This window comes from Leptonotus elevatus, chromosome 7, assembly GCF_054856555.1.
Source record: "Leptonotus elevatus isolate MCC_2025b chromosome 7, RoL_Lele_1.0, whole genome shotgun sequence".
NCBI lineage: Eukaryota > Metazoa > Chordata > Actinopteri > Syngnathiformes > Syngnathidae > Leptonotus > Leptonotus elevatus.
This window is the reverse complement of record NC_141245.1, coordinates 13318040-13336736: the sequence shown is the minus strand read 5'-3', so window position 1 is coordinate 13336736 and position 18697 is coordinate 13318040. Positions and strand designations below refer to the sequence as shown.

Below are 18697 nucleotides of genomic sequence, written 5' to 3'. Positions count from 1 at the left end.
ATAGCATTGCGTTCCATCCTCAAAGGGGCGCTGATGCGCCCAATTGGAAGCATCAGGAGTCGCAATTCGTTTGCGAAGAAGACGACAAATCAGCAGTTAACATGGCGGCCGGTTACGCTTGGTTTCTCGTGCTGTTGTCGGTTTTGCTTTGCAATCTCATGAAAACACTCTTGCCGAGCATTTCTTCGTTTGTAAGTATAACTGTCATGTAAATATAATATACGGCTCCGTGTGTTGTTTGTCATCATAAAGGGATGTTAACGGCAATGTTGACTTGCTTCATTTGAAACGAATCTCTCTTTCCAGCTAACTAAGGTGGTGCAAAAAGATGCTGAACAAGAGAATGAGATGAGGGCTGAAACCCAGGCGATGAAGAAAGAGCAGTCTTCAATAAATATGATGGATGAATTCGCCAGATATGCCCGGTTAGAGCGCAAAATAAACAAGATGACGGATAAGCTCAAAACACACGGTAACTGCGCTTGATAAAATCCTTCCAACTCTGTCTAGCCTCAATAATAGTCACTTGATTTAATTTCAGATGAAGAACTAGTAATTTTAAATTTGTCATACTGTGATGCATTTAACGTAGGAATGACCAAAGTAACTTTTTTTTTTTTTCGTGTTGTAACTCCCAACTCCTTAAAGGCACATATCTAACATGCCTACTACAGTAATTACACTTTATGCAACCAATTCTTTACATAATTATTATTATTATCATCATCAATTTGTTATTATTGTTGTTTTACACAGTGCCTGTTTTCTTTATTAAAAACGTGATTTTTTTTTTTAGACCGTTAATGGCATTTCAATTAATTTCAGTGGGCAAAATCGATTTAATTTATATATAAATTAAGTTAGGAGGAGCCTAGTCACGGAATTAATTTAACTTGTTAGGAAAGGCACTGTTTTGTAATACTTTTCGTTTCATTCATTCCAGGCATGTGATTTTTCCGCTAATTCGCGGAATTCCGCTTTTTTTTATCTCCCCCCCCAAAAAAAAATCCGATTTCGTCTCTCTACAGCATTCCGTTTTAGTGTTTCCGCAACTGAAATGAAACCGATCTTGCGATTGGCGGAAGTCTCCGTGTTGACCAATAAGAGCGCTTGTTATAAAGGCATAGGCGTATGCCATTGTTTGTTGACCAATAAACGCGCTTGTTATAAAGGCACAGGAGTATGCCATTGTTCATTTCTCAGACGTTTTTGCCGGGTGTTTAAAGAAATGTCCGTGATCGAACGCAAAGATGCTCCGCGAGTTAAGGAAATTGACAAGATCGTAAAAAACAAGTTTCGATGGGACTGGTTAGAGAAGGATATATCTACAAATGTTGGAAAGAAGACTGTGACGAATTTGTTCAGTGACTTTATTCGGAAGATCGATCGTGCCGGGAAAGCGCTTTGCATTTGGTGCCATGATACCATTGACTATGGTGGGAGAGGTTTCAAAGCTCTTGAAAGTCACGCAAAGAGCAAAAAACACGTGAAAGAACTCCAGTCAAGAACAACAAATTATTCCATCGCTGGAAGTTTCGGTGCCCTAACGAAAACTCCCAAAACTTTACGGCCTCCATCCCTTATTGACATCACAATCGGAAGCGGTAATAGAGAGACGTGATCCACCCCAACAACCTGTACCAGTTGCTGACAGAGTCGTGAATTTTGAGGTCGGTGGTAAACGTTTCAAATTAATCGAAATCAAATTTTCGAAAATATTATAACGTAATAAAAATGGTCATAAATATTTAACATGGTTAATCATTGACACAAACTCAAATGAATGCTGCATGTTTGCACTTTTCAGGTTTCAATATGTTGACTATCTTGATGTATGCAGTTACAGAGATGATCTTAGTCAATCCGAATGCATGATTGTGTTTTTACCAGAGCTTGCTGCATGAGGTATTTTATGTTTTTGTTATGCATTATGTATTAAATTAAGAATGATTGATTAAATGATTTATTGCATGGTAAATATATATGATGATATTCTCAGTGATAGTTTTTAAAAGCAAAGGCAGTCCAATGTTTTTGAATGTGACTGATTTTGAGTTGACTAAAACTGCAATTTTATATGGGATAGTTCAATATACATTGAAAATTTATGCTGTTTTGTCTATTTCTTTGTCATCTGAGTGCATTGAAAGTACTCAAAAACACGGAAAACCCATGAGCTCTGGACCTAGCTGAGTGCCCGCGGCCCCCAGACCCCCGGCTAAATTTTCAGATAATTTCACTTTGGTCAAATCACATGCCTGTCATTCCCAAGACCTTGAATTTAACCACTGCCCGACTTCCCAGGTTGCACACAATTGTTTGGAGACAGACACCATATTAAAATCGGGTGAAGTACTTAAGAAATTGTTTTCTCCTCTTGACAGTGAAATCCAGGACTGCACAACAGGCCAAAATGAAATGGGTTGTCAACATAGTCTTTTACCTACTACAGGTAGGACAACATAATTTCAGACAGAAAAACTAACTAAATAACTTAATTATATTATTACTATTTTTTAATTATTAAAATGTACAGTTACTGTAGTCCAATTTGAACGTATGTAAACAAATAAAAAAGTGATGGCGCTTGGTCTAACTTTGTGTATGTATTTTTGTTGTCAGGCTGCTCTGATGATCTCTTTAATTTGGAAGTATTACTCTGACCCAGTGACGGTGGTTCCCAGTAAATGGATTGCCCCTGTTGAACGTCTTGTTGCTTTCCCAACTGGAGTTGCAGGTAATTATCTCACCGGTTGCGTTGTTTTGAGTATTGATTTCAGTTGTGAATACCATTCAGCATCATCGAGTGTGGTGGGTGGGGGATAAACAATCAAATCCTAACACAGATCTTTTGCTTTTCCAGGTGGAGTGGGAATTACATGCTGGTTGGTAGTTTGCAATAAGGTGGTAACACTGGGTCTGCATGCCTTCAGCTAGAAACTGGAGAGGCACTTGTAAAATCCCAATACACTTATGTTAAGCTACATGTGCTTGGTCGGCATGGGAAAAAAATTGCAGTAAATTTAGCTGTGACTATTGTGCACTTTTTGTTAGTTCTGTAAGTTCATAATTTATTGTATTGTGTGTGTTTTTAATAAACATATGTTTTAATAAAAACATCTAAAAACAGGCTTTCTTTATTGAGACAGATTTTTTGTGAAAACACCTTCACACAATGTTGAACTTCAAAACATTCACTTTCGGAATAATTGTCAACATGCCAAAAATTCCCATACACCAAAAATTTTATGACCCACAAAATATTCCCCATTCATTCTCAACGATGCATTCAACAAAAGAGTCACATTGTTGCCATTTGAGATTTAAAAGTTTATTCATTTTGCCTTAGGAAGGCTTTTCTACATATCAAGTACTTTCTCATTGTAAAAATCCCACAAAAAAAAAATCCCAATGGCACATTCAATAAAACAGATTTGCATTGATCCCTTCCCAAATTCTAAATGTCCATCTTATTCAATTAATCTTGGAATAACTTTCAATATGACAAAAATTCCCATTTACCAAAAATTTCCCTAATTCCTAAAAAAGCCCCTATTCATTCCTAATTCAACAAAACAGATTCATTGCTATCATTCCTATTCTGTCCATCCATCCAAAACGTTAAAAATGTTCACAACTACAATTCCCACAAAAAAATCTATAAATTCCTAATAACATATTCAACATTTTAAATTCAAAATGATCAGCTCATTCAGTTAATTTGAGGAATGATTTCGAACATACCAAAATTTATTGTAAGAAAAACAAAACATGTTTCACCACAAAATGACACAGTCAACCAAGCAGATTTATGTTCAGCTCATGCAATTCGCCGGGAATGATTTTCAACATGCCAAAAGGTCCGCTCCCCACAAAAAAAAATCCTCATTCAGTCCCAAAGACACATTAAAAACACCCATTACATTCAATATAATTTCACATCAATACTATGTAATTCCATATAATTTCACACAATTTATCCAAAAAACAAACAAATATCTAGTTATAAATCCAATTATAAAATGACAATTCTGTTTTTTAAACAGTTCTACCTGCCGCGCGCCTCATGACCTGATCTAGGTGTCCGTTTTAAAATCACAACAAATTTGGCGTCTTGTTTCGTCAGCAACGTGGTCACGTGATATCACACCCATTTACGGCCATTAGTGACATTTCGCCTCACTCTTTGTTTTGACTTCATGACAACATAAAGGCTCGAGTCGGTTTCGGGGGGTTGTAAGCGTTCAAGCTTCAAGTGCTGCTTTGGTGGTATGTAAAGTAGGTAGTCGTTGTCTTTTGTACCGCAAGGAGGTAATGAGTTGGAACTTGCCGGACTTGGCATTGAAGAAGACTCGGGAGAAAGGTAATGCTGCGATGTGCAGTGGAAAGGCACCTACATCGCGCTTTCAGCCTGGAGTCTTCACAGGGCCGACCAAGTGCCATGCACACATAACCTTAGAAGACAAGCTACTTCCATATAGAAGGAATGGAGGTAATGTGACACGGCGTTTTGGAATTTCAGCTTCCATTGTCAATGCTATCCATAACGCAGCATTCATTTTAGATTTCAGGCTGAAGTTGCCTCCGATCAACGAGAACCCAAACGCCTACGAGCTGTCAACAAACCTCAACATTCAAGATCTCAAGAGACAAAACGGTGACCTGCAGCTGCAGTTGATAGTGTTCAAGACGCAGTCCAAAGTGATGAAGAGTGTCCTACATCGCCACTCTGTGGCGGTGCAGGACTACCATCGATTAGAAGGCAATTTATCTCAGGTTGGTTATCACTGTATCAACCCAACCCTCTCGAACTCTCACTATTTAGCATTCTTCATGTGAAGTGTGAAATAAGCATGACTGCTTTAAATGGGTCATTGACAGAAAGGGATGATACAAGACCGAGCACAGCTAATTATAAAAACACAAAAAAACAGCTGATAGGCTCCAGCACCCTCGCGACCCTCCCTCGCGACCCTTGTTGAGGCGTAAGCGGTTCAGAAAATGGATAGATGGATGGAAGAAATATTTATTATTCTTTACTATTAGCTATAAATTAAGACGTAATGGTAACAATTTCACACCACAACAATTGCCTATCTAAACAAAAACAAGCTAGCTAGCCACACAAGTAAAATTATAATGAACACATGTATTTGTTGGACAAAATTTGTATATTTTTTCAGGTCATACCACGTGATGTCCAAATATGACCACTACATAACAGCTGCTAAAAGAGTAACTTTTATAAAGTTGTAGGACAGTACAAACCTGGTAGTATCTCAAATGATGGCAGACCTACAGCAATAGACTCTAGTTATCAGTCTGACATACATACACACCCGATCTTTGTAAAATACACATCCCTGCCCACAGCCAAAAACTAAATGGAGTTATATCCTGTCTGGCCATAGCCGATTCAAAAGTATTCATTTTTGGAGCATCATCTCTATATATATATATATATATATTTAAAAAAAAAAGTAGAGATTTTCCAAATGTAAGCAGAATGACTTGTTAAATCATGGAGTTGAACTCAAAGTCAAGTTGAGTTTGTCATAAGTTTTTGCCAAGTTAAATCGCAAGTCAAAAAGTCAGCTACGACTCGAATCTCCCACCTTTTGCTGTATACTATTAGGCTAACGAATGAAATAATAAAAGATTGATATGCGGTAATAAGGTTTTTTCTGATATGGCTGACGGGTTATTATTATTTTTTATATAGTGACACATTCCATTCCGACTGAAACAATATGAGAGAACTTATCTTAGGTCTGACACCTTGTACGATTCCAGACAAAAATGCAAGTTTCATCAGAATATCTCAATACATCTCCTTCCTAGATACAAAATCAGCACATGAATGAGGTCAAGACCATACGCAAGTTGCTCGGCAAGACGCGCTCTAGCTGTGGCTCGCTGGCAAAGAAGCTGCACGACTCGGAGAAGGAGTTGTTGGACTCAAAAGAGAAGATCCTGCAGCTCGAATCGCAGATCTTCCATAATCCCAACATGCTGGAAAAGGAAGAGCTCGGCCGCAGGTTGGATGAAGCTACTGTAGAGCTGAAGGAGAAAAACAATCTGATATGGGTATGTTTAAGAGCAGCAGGGTTCAGGAGGTAGAGTACCAGACTGCATATCAGCACTATAGGATGCGTGTGATGGGTATAATTGTAAATCACTTGATCTGAAATTAGTAAAATGTGAATGTTGTCAGTCACCCAGAATCAGATCATTTTATTGGACAGGACAGAAAAGGTGTGCTCATAATGTTGAGCAGTGTCTAAAGAATCGTTGTATTCATTTATCCACTTTGCGTTGAATATTTTGTTATAGGAATTAGAGAGGAATAACAATTTGCTTCAAAGCACACTCCATCGCCACATAGCAGCAGAGGAAAGAAAGATGTCCAAGACCAACGACGTGTTCTACTGTCTGCAAGCACGAGTTTATGAGTTAACCAAAGAAATTCAAGTTAGTTAAAACAAGTTGTCACCGCAAAACCTTTATTAGGTTATGTGTAATTTTATCTCAGTTACTCTGAGAAAACTGATTCCAAGCTATTGAATATAATACACAATTGGTGTTATTTTATTCAAACAGGAACAAAAGAAAGATCTAAAACAGTACAATCTACCTGCTGTGCGATTTGAACATTTGGCAAACAAAAAAGGTACAGTATCTTCATACATCTCCACTTTGCTGGTGTTATTAGGTGTTAATGTTATTTTTGATTTACAGAAACATGTAACAAGATGGTCCAGACTGAAGAAATAGACTCTCCAGTGAGTGCGGATGAGAGTTCGATCAAGCCAGACTCTTTTGAGTCTGATGATGAGCTGCAAAAATGGCTGACACCAACCAGCGCAGTATGTGATTCAAAAACGTGTTCATTTCTGGAATGCACCTTTTAACCCACAATTATACAATTGTTATTTTCCAGTCATTTGTGCAGAGAAAATCTTAAGGAATAGAATGCTGATTGTTTGTTGTCTATTTTCCAGGATAATGTACCAGGGGGAGCAGCAGTTAAATACCTTAAGAAGAATAAAGAACATGCAAATAATTTAACAGGTAAGCCACCAATGCTACCAATATTAAACTGTGCTCAACATAAAAATACTCTAATAAATGTAAGCTATTGATTTCCAAAGACATTTGTCAATTTGCACACACAAACTAATATGTTAATGTTGCACTTTTGCAACAATTTATTTTTTAGATGAGTCAAGTCATCATTGAAATTCTTAAAAATTCACTGAGGAATAAAAAAAAAAAAAGAGGCTGGGTTTTACTTGTTGGTCAGAATACAAAAATGATACCAAATCAGCACAGTATAGAACTTCTCATAGACTTAATGGCTGGGGCAATGATTTACTTGGCTTAACAAAATATCAGGTTGCTGTTTGATAAGGCCTTCATATGTACAAATGCTTGTGTAGGGATTTCTGTCTGAAACAAACCCATTTACAATGATTAAATCTTGTACTATTTAATTCAAATTCCCTGGATTAAAATCTTGGCTCTCATCTTCCTGTGTGACACTTGGCGCTGGTAACACTAAGAAAATCCTTGTGTGGTGAACCGATCCAAATCAGGACTATAAATGTAATAAATCATTTAATTATAGCTACTTAAGTGGCACTGCCTGCTTGTTGACCCGAGGGCCCCGGTGACTTGAGACATGGCTAAGGCTAAGGCCATTACTTGAGGATACCTTAGGTACTTTATGTAGTTTTAGGATACCCGGTATATGCAATATACAATTGTTGATGCACAAAATATTTGACTTTTGTTTCCCTTTGCCCTCAAATGTTTGCAAAAATAACCCTTCCTTTAAAAAAAAAAAAACTGTTTCAGACTTTGAGGAAATCAGTGATCACCAAATGGCAGGAGACTGTAGCGAAAGAAACGAGGCAACAGATGCGTCACAGCAGTCTGTGGAAGAGGAGCTATATGAGGAATCGATACCCTCACAAAAATATCCAGACTCTTGTAGATTGGCTCAAACTATCGTCAAAACGTCACCTCAACAAATAGGACGCACATGCACCCCAGTTCGCCGTAAGTATTTGTACTCGCCAGTGACTACAAATCTGCACTTGGGGAAACCAGCCTACAGCCGTTTGGAAATGAAGTCACTTGAGAGTCAGACTCATAAACAATCACCAAGGAAATCAGTCGTCAGTGCAGAAGAGGAAGATGATGATGATGATGATGATGATGATGATGATGATCCACCATATGACTACCAAACGCTCCAATCTGATCTGGGTCTTTTTACCTCTCTCGGTGGCACACGATCATGGAGATGACATTTGTATTTTTTGACCAATGTTGTCAACTCTTCAGTAAGGAAAGTCACAATTAGCGCTCTTAATTTTAGCGCTAGTTGTCACCCTAATTTACTGTGCATATTTGTGTGTGTTTGGATTTGTTAAAATCTAAATAATTGTGACACTTGTAAGAGCAGACTGATGTCATGTTTCATGATGGAATGACAACTAAACATAATATTGTTAGTTCAGTGGGACACCACCCAAATCCTCATTTTCCCAAAATGTTTTTGTATGCCTCAAAAGTAAAATAAAACTTAAAATTTGTTATATCTTGCAAGATGTCAGTTAACATCTTTAGACTTTTAGCTAAGTTTGCATCCAATATTATTAACTCCAAAGGCTCTATATTTGTTGACAAGTTTTTGTTTTGCGAGTTTGGGAATTTGGCAGATGGCTCTGCGCCATGCTGGGCGTCCTGGCAGACCAAGGGCATTATCTTTTATATGACCCCGGCGCACATGAACCAGGTCTAAGTTTTGGCGCACGTGGTGCGACATTACTAGTCTAAGCCCTGCTGCCCTCTCTTGCAAATATTTACGCCACACTTGTGTGCCAGATGTTGGGCACGGATAGAGCCCCAAGTGTGTTTAGCTTTTTCTTTGGCTTTTTGTGACTACCATGAAATTATATCAGTGATGGCAGAGAGTGATAATGTGTGATAAGCAAAAAACCTACTTATTCACGGTGTTTGACAAGTGTACTTGTCAACAAAAAATTTTTTTTCAGCGGGGCCAGGTGCACGGGTAGAATCCGATTTTGCTCCACTGTAAATGTCAAACTTAGAAACAACTTTACAACCACCAGTAGATGACATCATTGCTACATTTTTTACAAAAACAGTTTGAGAGTCCATGGAAGTAATGGCTGCATTTTGTGCAACCTACTTCTTTTTTTTTTTTTTTACTGTCAATTATACAATAATTTGATAAGGCAGAAAATAGTCTATTCTGTCATTTGGCAGATTTGGTTTATAAATAATTATTGAACATAATATCACGTGGGTATTTAAAAAATTCTAAAATGGCTGGCAGTGAATGAGTGAGTTGCTGTACCTTACTTAATGTTCTGTTTTATTTGACAATGCTTAACTTTATACACTAAAATTTTCAGATTTATTTCACAATTCTTAAGCTTCCACTAAATAAGTTTGGTTCAATATAAAGATAATCAGTCTGCTTTCGTCGAGGTCTACATAAATCAGACTATTTAATGTTGAGGAGCTAAAATTCAGAGAAAAGCACTACTCACAAAAATAGGGATAGTTTCAACGAATTGATTTGAATCTAAAATGCACTTGTAACCTTTTGCAGGTGAAATTTGACCTAAACATTTGAATGCATATCAAGAGTTCGTTGTTTCACTACTTTTTGAATAGCAGACTACTTAATTGGTTCATCCTGACACAAAAACTTTGCGTAATTTTTACATGACTTAATTCAGGAGATAGGGCAACCCGCCAACTGTTGACATCATACTACCTGTATGATGTCACCCGCGTCGTCCACCTGTAATAAGAATAGGCGTCGTCTGTATCTGTGCTCTGATATGAGGTTACAACCGATGACGTCATTAAAAGCAACACCGAAATCGGATTTGGAGCTTCACAGCCATGTAACGTTAGCCGTGGATTTTTTTTATTGGCGTCTGGCCCGCTCCTGCGTCTACGTTGAATTGTTGCAATGCGTCTCTAGAAGGGAGGAAAACGCTGCTGCAAGGGAGCGATGAGTGTGAACCAGCGGAACTTTTCATTGCGATCAGGGGCTGAGGGGGATGCAGCAAAGTGCATTAAAGACCCAGCTCAAGCATGCGCTCTGCCCAGACTCCTCCCCGGCCAACGCTCTTTGCAAACTAAGTCATATGCATATAAAGCCCAAGAGGACAAACTGAATCCTTACAGGCGAAGTGAAGGTATTCAAACAACAAACACGGCGCACTTTAGCTATAAATCTGTTCACATCACTAACTTTATCGTGTGACTCATGTGATCCGTTTAGCCTCGAAGCTGAAGTTGCCACCAATCAGGGACACCGCAAAATTGAGGGAGCTGTCTGCAAACAACATCAAGGAGTTAAAGAACCAGAATTATGTGCTACAACAGCAGCTGAAAGATTCCAAGTCTGAGAACAAAATGTTGAAGAATGTTCTGCATCGCCACACTGTGGCGCTACAGCAGTACCAAGATTTAGATGGGAGCATTGCTCAGGTGGGTGGCGTTTTCTACATATTTACACACACAGGATGCTGGGAACTGCGCCCGGCACAAAACATCATGCACCAACAGGGGGCAAAAGTACCCACACTCTGTATTTAAGTAGAAGTAAACTATATATGTGTGTGGAAAAATACCATGATAAAATTTGGTGTAAGAATTCAACTCATTTTACTCAAAGCTACTGAACGTAGAATATTCAATTTCAAATCGCTCCTGCTACCTGCTGACGAAAAATGAAACTGCACATACCGTTTTTCACATACCCACCACGCACTTTACGTCACATTCGCAGACAGGGCGTGGGAAATTCTAACCCGAATCCAGTCTGAAAACTATTGGCCAGAGGCTTGCAGGAGTACCCATTGTGAACAGCTAAGGTGTTAATCTACTAATTAGAAGGCATTTCAGTCATAAATGGTCAAATAAAAAGCTTATTGTAAAGTTATTTTTGGGGAAAAAAGTTCCATATTGCAACTTTAAGTTAAAAAAACAACAACAACCCATAACTGTTAAGTACATTTTAAAAAAATGATACATGGGGGGCCCAGGATAAAACTTTTCAACATATTTTAGAATATGAAAAAAAAATGCTGGAGGGGCTTAAGTAGGGCTACACAGCTTTCTTTTCTAATGCGGCTATAGCACCATAAAAGCAAAATCTAAAATAAGCCTTAACAGTGTTTTGTTTTGTTTTTTACGATGACGATTTTTTGAAAACTAGTCACTCGTAATTTTTAATCAGGCTTTTTAAAAAAATTTTTTTTTACCAGAGCCAACATTAAAATAAATAGCTCTTATGGATGGGTAATATCTTGCGTCTCTGAATCTTGCCGTCAAAAATGCCCCATTTCAGTTTTTTTTGCAAAGAGGTATGATCCTACAAGGGCTGCATGGCTCCAATGGTAGAGTGGCCGGCTCCAACCCCAAGGTTGTGGATTCGATCTTCAAACCTTTGTGGCCATGTTGAATTGCCCTGGAGCAACAAGATACTGAACCCGCACTTGCTCTTGATGCTGCGCCATCAGTAGGTAAAATGAGGAGCCAATGTTAAAGCGCTTTGAGTATAAAGTTCTCAGAAAAATGAATACTCAAGTTAGTTACAGATACTTGAAAAATGTCTACTTTGGTACAATAGCAAAGTATTTGTACTCCAATGTGCTTAGTGTTAGTGCATATAGAGAAGTACAAAGCCAGTATTATTGTAAAAATAAAATGGCCACTGATAGTGGTTCACTTGCCAGGCTTCCGTGCAGGCCACATGGATTTAGTTCTTACTTATGGCGATTTGAGAATGGTTCTCTCACTTGGTATGTGCCTGTGATTGACTGGCGACCGCCCCATGGTATGAGTCTCCTTTTTCCCAAAAGTCAGCATTGCTTCAGGTATGCAGGTGTGTGTGCATTGATTGTCAATATTCCCAGACGTCTCCTTTGATTTTCTAGATACAAGAACAGCACAGAAATGAAGTGAAAGCTCTGCGAAAGTTGCTCACTGAGACACGCTCCAGCCGTGATAAGCTGGCAAGGAAGCTGCAGTGCACAGAGAGGGAGTTGCTGGACAACAAAGACCGGATCACTCACCTCCAGTGGAGGGTCAACCAGAACCCTAACCTTCTGGAGAAGGAGGAACTCACCCGCAGGCTCAGTGAGTTTACCATGCTGCTGGAAGAGAAAGACAGGAGGATACAGGTATGTTTAAAGAGCAACATGGCTCGGGAGGTTGGGGAGAAATGACCAACATACGCTACCTGCCACAACATTAGGTACACCTGCACTATCTAATAAGATCTACAAGAGCGGTGTGCCTTTACAATTATAATACTGTCTTGCTTTCATTTGATTTGCTTTCCTAACTTATAATTGACCTTTTTGAGATTACTGTTATTTAGGCAACTACTCGGAAAATGCCAATTTTCTGTTGGGGGGGGGGGGGGGGGTTTCTTTACTTTTATTTACAATGTGCTTACTGAGGAAATATCTTACTTTAATGTTTGGCGTAGTCTCAAACAGGTATACTTACATCACTAACAGCTGAGAATTGTTATTTCAATTTATTTCATTATCATTTGTATACGTACCTTGATTTGCCTTCCTGTATTTCATTACCGGTAGATTATGCAGGTGTACCTAATGTTGTGGCCATTGAGTGGAGCATTGTTCAAACAACTCCACCGCAGAGTGTACCAAAATGTCCTTCAACTTGATCCTGGACATGTTTTTATTTATTTTTTTGTTCCTCTTCAGCAGGCTGGCACCGTCCAGCGGGGCAAAAAAGCATTTAGTCACCGATATTGCAAGTTCTGATACTTAAAATGATGATGGAGGTCTAATTGTCATCATGGTTCACTTCAACTATGAGACGTGGGGAAAAAATAATAGAAATCACATTATAGGATTTTTAAAGAATATTTGTAAATTATGGTGGTAAATAAACACGCAAGGGATGATTTGGGGCTTCACACAAGGTCTCATCCCATGGGGTGAAAAATGATCATGAGAATGGTGAGTAAAAATCCCAAAACCACACAAGGGGATCTGGTGACCTGCAGAGAATTGGGACCAAAGTAACAAAGGTTACCATTAGTGTATCACACTACGCCAACAGGGAATCAAATCCCGCAGAGCCCGACGTGTCTCCAGTAAATGTCCAGGCCTGTCTGAAGTTTGCCAGACAGCGTATGGATGATCTAGAAGAGGATCGGGAGAATTTCATGTGGTCAGATAAAATCAAAATGCTAACAGGTTAGTTATATTAAAAACTCTACAATGTGATTTCCAGGATTTTTCCCCCACCACATTCTGTCTCACAGTTGAATTGTGATGAAAATTACAGACGTCTGTCATCATTTTAAGTGTGAGAACTTCCACACTCGATGGCGGACTAAATACTTCTTTGACTCACTGTAGATGCCTAGTCTTCATCTATCATTGTCTTAATGTGTGTAACTGCAATGATGAGAATCCCATAAATTCCTGATGATAGTACATCTAGCCACCATTCTTTGTTTGTGCCGAGTGGTAGCAGATGTAACCTTTAGAATTTCTGGTCAGTATAAATTACAACAATCTAAGAGATGGTTGTATGATTTAGTTTTTCTTTATTTGTTTTCTTTTTTTCCGTTATGCATGATAGTTCTTGGAGAAGAGTAATGTGTTGCTTCAAGGCTCACTCAATCGCCACGTAGCAACAGAAAACAAAAAAATGTCCAAGACCAATGAGATGTCGCTTGGTCTACAATGCGCAGTTTCTGAATTATCCAAGAAAACTCAAGTAAGTTGAAAGAAGAGTGGCAATGTATAGTTTAACTACTGATAACAACATTGGGTTGTCATACAATATTTATTTGTATTTTTCTCCTTTAATTCTTTATTCAAGATGGACAGACCAAACGAAGAAGAGACTAATAATATTAATATTATCCGATCACGAAAACATGGATCAAGAGGTAATGTTCAATAAAGATTCGGTTTCGTCATTTTTGTTACCTTATTAGTTGCCAGTGTTGTTTGATACAAATTTGTGATTGGCAGCCAAACAAAGCAAGATGATCCAGACGGAGGAAATTGTCTCATCCACCAGTGAGGCGGGCAGTCGACTCAAGTCGGACAATTCGGACACTGATGAGAAGTTTCGGACGTGGCAGAGCCCTGGCAGCCCAGTAGGCCATTTAAATAACTAGTGCTTGATTTTTGGCTCATTCGTATTTTATGTGTATGCATGTATTAATAACCATAATTGTCAAGTCATATCAAGAAAGTAAAAATGAAAGTGCTGTTTGTGTTTTCCAGGATTATGTGCCACGCAAGTCTCGTACAAGTGAACAAAGGAGAAAGAACCGGAGGCATTCTGAGAAAGGTGCAGGTGAGCCTAACAGATGTCATTTTAATTATGATGAATTTTGAAAATGTCACAAAAATCTGTGCATTCACAAACATTTTTTATTTTTTATTTCAGCCTTTGAGGATACCGATTATCGCCAAGAGGAAAGACTGGACTCATCAGAGGAAACACAGGAGTCAGAGGAGGGTGAGGAGGAAGAGGATGAGTACAACCAAAAGCGTAAGGATGAAAATGATGAGGACGAGGATCAGGGGAAGAATAATGATGGAGGCGGGGGCCAGAGGTCAGAAGAGAACAACAGTGGAAGGAATGAGGGAAAGGAGGAACATGATGAGGAAGATTATGAGGATGAGGGAATGGACCAGGGCCAAAATCAGGAGGCGGAGGAGGAGGAGGATGAAACTGAAGGAAAACAAGACAAGTCAGTGGATACGAGGTTAGAAGAAACATTTGAGGAGATGATAGAGGAACAAGAGGAGGAGCGGGACTATGAGGAAGGAGAGGGGGATAACAACAACAAGGAGGAGAAGGTGTGGGAGGAGGTGGATGCTGAGAAGAACTACAAGAAGGGGGATGAGAAGAACTACAAGAAGGGGGATGAGAAGAACTACAAGAAGGGGGATGAGAAGAACTACAAGAAGGGGGATGAGAAGAACTACAAGAAGGAGGATGAGAAGAACTACAAAAAGGGGGATGAGAAGAAGAAAAGTGAGGAGGAGGAAGAAGAGGAGAAGGAGCATGTGGAGAAGAAGTACGAGGAGGAGGAGGAAGTGTGTGAGGAGGAGGATTCAGTGAGGATGTACCGGAAGAAGGATGAAAAGCAGGTGGTAGAGGAACTGGGGGAGGAGGAGAATGAGGTGGAAGAAGAGGAGGAGAACATAGAAGTAGAGGAGAACATAGAAGTAGAGGAGGACAGAGAGGTTGAGGAGACAGAAGCGGTAGAAGAGAGGGACGAGGTAGAGGAGAGTTTGGAGGTAGAGGAGAGGGATGACGAAGAGGTAGAAGAGAAGGTGGAGGAGGTGGATGAGGAAGAGGATGAGGCGGTGGTGATTGTTGAGGTAAAACAACAAAAGAGAAAGGAGAAAGGAGATCAGAAAGACATTAGGACATTCAAAAAATGCTCTTTGTCGAGCATTCTTAACGAGCCAAAGGTCTCTCAACGTGAATCAAAACGATGCTCACGGCCCAAAGCTCGACGTAAATACAACTTCACCCCAATTACTAAGAACCTACATTTGGGCAAGCCAGCCCACAGCGGCGTGCACGTGAGGTATCACAAAGGCACAAGCCTGCCTGCCAAAGAGGAAACGCACTACTGTCGCAATCGGAGACGTTCTGCTGAAATGATAAACGACTTCTATCTGAGTGACGAACAGGCAAGCCAACCAGATGCCGCCAGTGACTGCTCGGATTTGGATGTAACACATAATGATTCCGCTACATGGACTTAGAGCAATAGTAACAATTGAACTCCGTTGCTTATCTGGGATGTGTAAAGACACTTTAGGGCACAAGCCATTTTATTGTATATATGTATATTATTACTTCATTAAAGGGAAGTCAACAACCCCCACATTTTTTCTTTACAGTAGTGTTGTATACGCCCCCACGAGTCAAAACACAGCATTCTGATGAAAATTGTGTTTGTGGAATATGAATTATGCAGCAAAATTCAGCCATTTTGCCACTTGCTGTCAACCAAAAATGACATCAGTTGCTCAGGATTCAGGTAACGACCAATCACGGCTCAGCTTGCAAACGTCACCTGACCAAACTCAGAAAACAGATGTGCCTTGATTGGTCGTTACCTGAGCCATGAGCAACTGTGATGCCATATTTACTCGACAGCAAGTGGCAAAATGGCCGCCCCCTGAGATGGATTTAAAACAGGTGGATTTTGCTGCTTAATTCATATTCCACAAACGCAATAGTAATCAGGATGCCATGTTTAGATTAGTGAAGGCGCATAAAACATTGCAAAGAATATTTTTGGGTTGACTTCCCTTTTAACTTCCTGGTTTGTTTGAGAGCAGGATAATGCAAAAACTACCTAATTAATTTCAATGAAACTGTGGAGAGGTATGACATGGACCAAGGAAGCAAATCACTTTGTATTGCGAATTGAATTACTACTACCTTCAGGTTCCAGAGGAGTAAAAAGTAAAGTAAAAAAACAAAAAAAAACTTCTAGGCCATAAACATAAAGCATTCAAATGAAAAACAATAATTAAGTGACCTCCTGTTTGTTGTGGCGGATATGTTCCAGCCCAGCTGTGGCAATTTAAAGTTAAAAGCTACTAGATTAAAATGATAGCTGTCTGTTCTTACTGTTTTTCCACTTGAGTCGCAACACATACAAAAAGATACGTAACCCACAGGCATAGAGAATACATATTGGCGAACAGCAAATTCGCTGTACGGCGCTAACTGACCATGTACTTTCTAAGATGTAAGTTGTCTAAGTTGTCCTAAGACATACGTGAACTAAGCAACTCCAAGAGCAATTGAAGACAACAGTCTGTATTCAGATTTTTTCATTTTAATTTATTTTTTAAAGACAACATATTTTTAAAGACATCAGCCTAGAGTGCTGAGGAACAGAGAAACTAAAATATTTCTATTTAGGCAGTTTTGCACATTTTTACATAGCTCTAAAGTAGATTTTTAAAACCATATTTTCACCTTTTGTCTGGTAAGTGACAATTATTTGCTTGATTTATTTATCCCCCCCCCCCCCCCCCCGTTTTTGTACATTTTAGGTTATATATGATTGTATTTTTGATTGCACAAATTATTTTTTCACATTGCTGTTGCAGTTTTTTTTTTAAACATAATAAAGCAGAGCTTTTCATATTTTGTTGGTTTGTCATTGTTACTCAGTGACTGTGAAATACAGGCTTCCTGTCATGGTGTGCAAACGAATGACTGCTCAGTTGTACTTAAATTCAATATATTTTCATCTTTATATATTTTTTACACGTATTATGGTACAATTTGTATTTAACTTTTATGTGCAATAAATTTTACTAATTGTTATTGTGATTACTTTTTTCCCCCTTTTAAGTACAGTGCCAATCTTTAAACTACATGTTACAATGGCCTACAGTATGCCAAACCTATGCTAAGCATTTATTTATGATTATACAAATTTGGAACGCCAATGTTGTGATAAGTATCTTACTTGATGCTTTATCACTCAAAATGTAAAATAAATTATAAAAACCACAATCTGCTCTTGTAGTGTAACACTGCTGCAATAACTAGTAGGCATATGACTGATCATTTTTATTAGAAGAAATGACACAGACCATCCTTGAGTAAAAAATGTGTCATCTGGCTCACATAGTATATAACTGAATGGTGTGTATTGGGGGGGATTTAGAAGTGGGTATACGCAATGCTGACTGAAAAAGAAGTGGGTATATACCGTATACCCGCATATACCCATATACTGTATAGTATATAGTTTATACCCAGTGTATACCCTGAACTAGGCTGCAGCATACTCACAACCCTAGTGAGAAAAAGTGGTACAGTGGATGGATGATGTTCTTCTGTAGGAGCTAACCTTTTATATCAAATATCTATTAAAACAATATGTTCCCATGCTAATCATATAGCTAATGATAATTGAGTCACTGATAACTGGCTAACTCAATTTTTGTAATTTTGCAGGACAGCCTTTTAAATTTATAGCTGCAATGAAATCTGAGGGTGTATATCTTGGTGTGTTTTTATGGCAACAATGACTTCCTCTGTTTTACTGATTTGTTTTTTTTATTAGTAATTTTAAACATCCCATCAAATCTAACAATATTTCATGATGATGATGAATGTGCTTATACCAACATGGATTTCTATCCAAGCTCAGCACTATGTGAGTCTGTGAAACTCACGAACTTGGATGTTTTTGTGGGAGCGGAAGCCTGGTTTCATGGGCGTGGCCATTTTGGAAATGGAAATTCACCCATTTGTTGCACATGAATCAGGAAAAGGGCTGAGTGCATAATACACTGCCCTCTATTTTGCAAATTTGGAATTAAACAATTTAGATTTGCATTCATCCTTATCTGTTTTTATTTATTTATTTATTTTAGTCATTTATTTATTTATAATTTTGGCAGTTTTGGTCCTCCATGGATATGAGTTCAGAAGCAGGGAATAAAAAGTCATTGGAAAAATAAATAATGCTCAATTAAAATAGATAGCCTACCTGAAAAATCTACTTTATAGTGAAATTCCCCACACCAAATCAACTTTTTGTTGTTGCTGATATTGAGATAACATACTCGGAATGGTTGATGCAAAC

General features: G+C 38.7%; 3 protein-coding genes across 3 annotated transcripts; all 3 read left to right on the top strand.

Annotated features, from left to right (window-relative positions):
- Positions 1-39: 39 nt before the first annotated feature.
- get1 (guided entry of tail-anchored proteins factor 1) lies at positions 40-3131 on the top strand. The gene is made up of 5 exons (XM_086079698.1): positions 40-191; positions 307-472; positions 2385-2452; positions 2623-2737; positions 2864-3131. Exons 1-5 carry the CDS (start codon positions 102-104, stop codon positions 2935-2937), a joined length of 513 nt encoding a protein of 170 aa, XP_085935824.1. The 5' UTR covers positions 40-101; the 3' UTR covers positions 2938-3131.
- Positions 3132-4143: 1012 nt separating this feature from the next.
- Positions 4144-8603, top strand: LOC147171010 (uncharacterized). The gene is made up of 8 exons (XM_086081165.1): positions 4144-4492; positions 4565-4776; positions 5842-6087; positions 6334-6471; positions 6601-6670; positions 6739-6866; positions 7002-7071; positions 7858-8603. The coding sequence occupies exons 1-8, from the start codon at positions 4315-4317 to the stop codon at positions 8310-8312; spliced, it is 1497 nt and encodes a 498-aa protein (XP_085937291.1). The 5' UTR covers positions 4144-4314; the 3' UTR covers positions 8313-8603.
- A 155-nt stretch (positions 8604-8758) lies between these two features.
- On the top strand, positions 8759-17018 carry LOC147171009 (uncharacterized). The gene is made up of 9 exons (XM_086081166.1): positions 8759-10244; positions 10331-10539; positions 11991-12236; positions 13681-13818; positions 13924-13993; positions 14079-14206; positions 14337-14409; positions 14503-14930; positions 14982-17018. The coding sequence occupies exons 1-9, from the start codon at positions 10058-10060 to the stop codon at positions 15837-15839; spliced, it is 2337 nt and encodes a 778-aa protein (XP_085937292.1). The 5' UTR covers positions 8759-10057; the 3' UTR covers positions 15840-17018.
- The last annotated feature ends 1679 nt before the right edge of the window (positions 17019-18697 follow it).

Coding starts and splice junctions, on each gene's coding strand:
- get1 (XM_086079698.1), top strand. CDS start 102: ATGGCGGCCGGTTACGCTTGGTTTCTCGTGCTGTTGTCGGTTTTGCTT. Junction 192..306: donor TGCCGAGCATTTCTTCGTTT/GTAAGTATAACT, acceptor CTCTCTTTCCAG/CTAACTAAGGTGGTGCAAAA. Junction 473..2,384: donor GGATAAGCTCAAAACACACG/GTAACTGCGCTT, acceptor TCCTCTTGACAG/TGAAATCCAGGACTGCACAA.
- LOC147171010 (XM_086081165.1), top strand. CDS start 4,315: ATGAGTTGGAACTTGCCGGACTTGGCATTGAAGAAGACTCGGGAGAAA. Junction 4,493..4,564: donor TCCATATAGAAGGAATGGAG/GTAATGTGACAC, acceptor CATTCATTTTAG/ATTTCAGGCTGAAGTTGCCT. Junction 7,072..7,857: donor ACATGCAAATAATTTAACAG/GTAAGCCACCAA, acceptor AAACTGTTTCAG/ACTTTGAGGAAATCAGTGAT.
- LOC147171009 (XM_086081166.1), top strand. CDS start 10,058: ATGAGTGTGAACCAGCGGAACTTTTCATTGCGATCAGGGGCTGAGGGG. Junction 13,819..13,923: donor AATTATCCAAGAAAACTCAA/GTAAGTTGAAAG, acceptor TCTTTATTCAAG/ATGGACAGACCAAACGAAGA. Junction 14,410..14,502: donor GCATTCTGAGAAAGGTGCAG/GTGAGCCTAACA, acceptor TTTTTATTTCAG/CCTTTGAGGATACCGATTAT.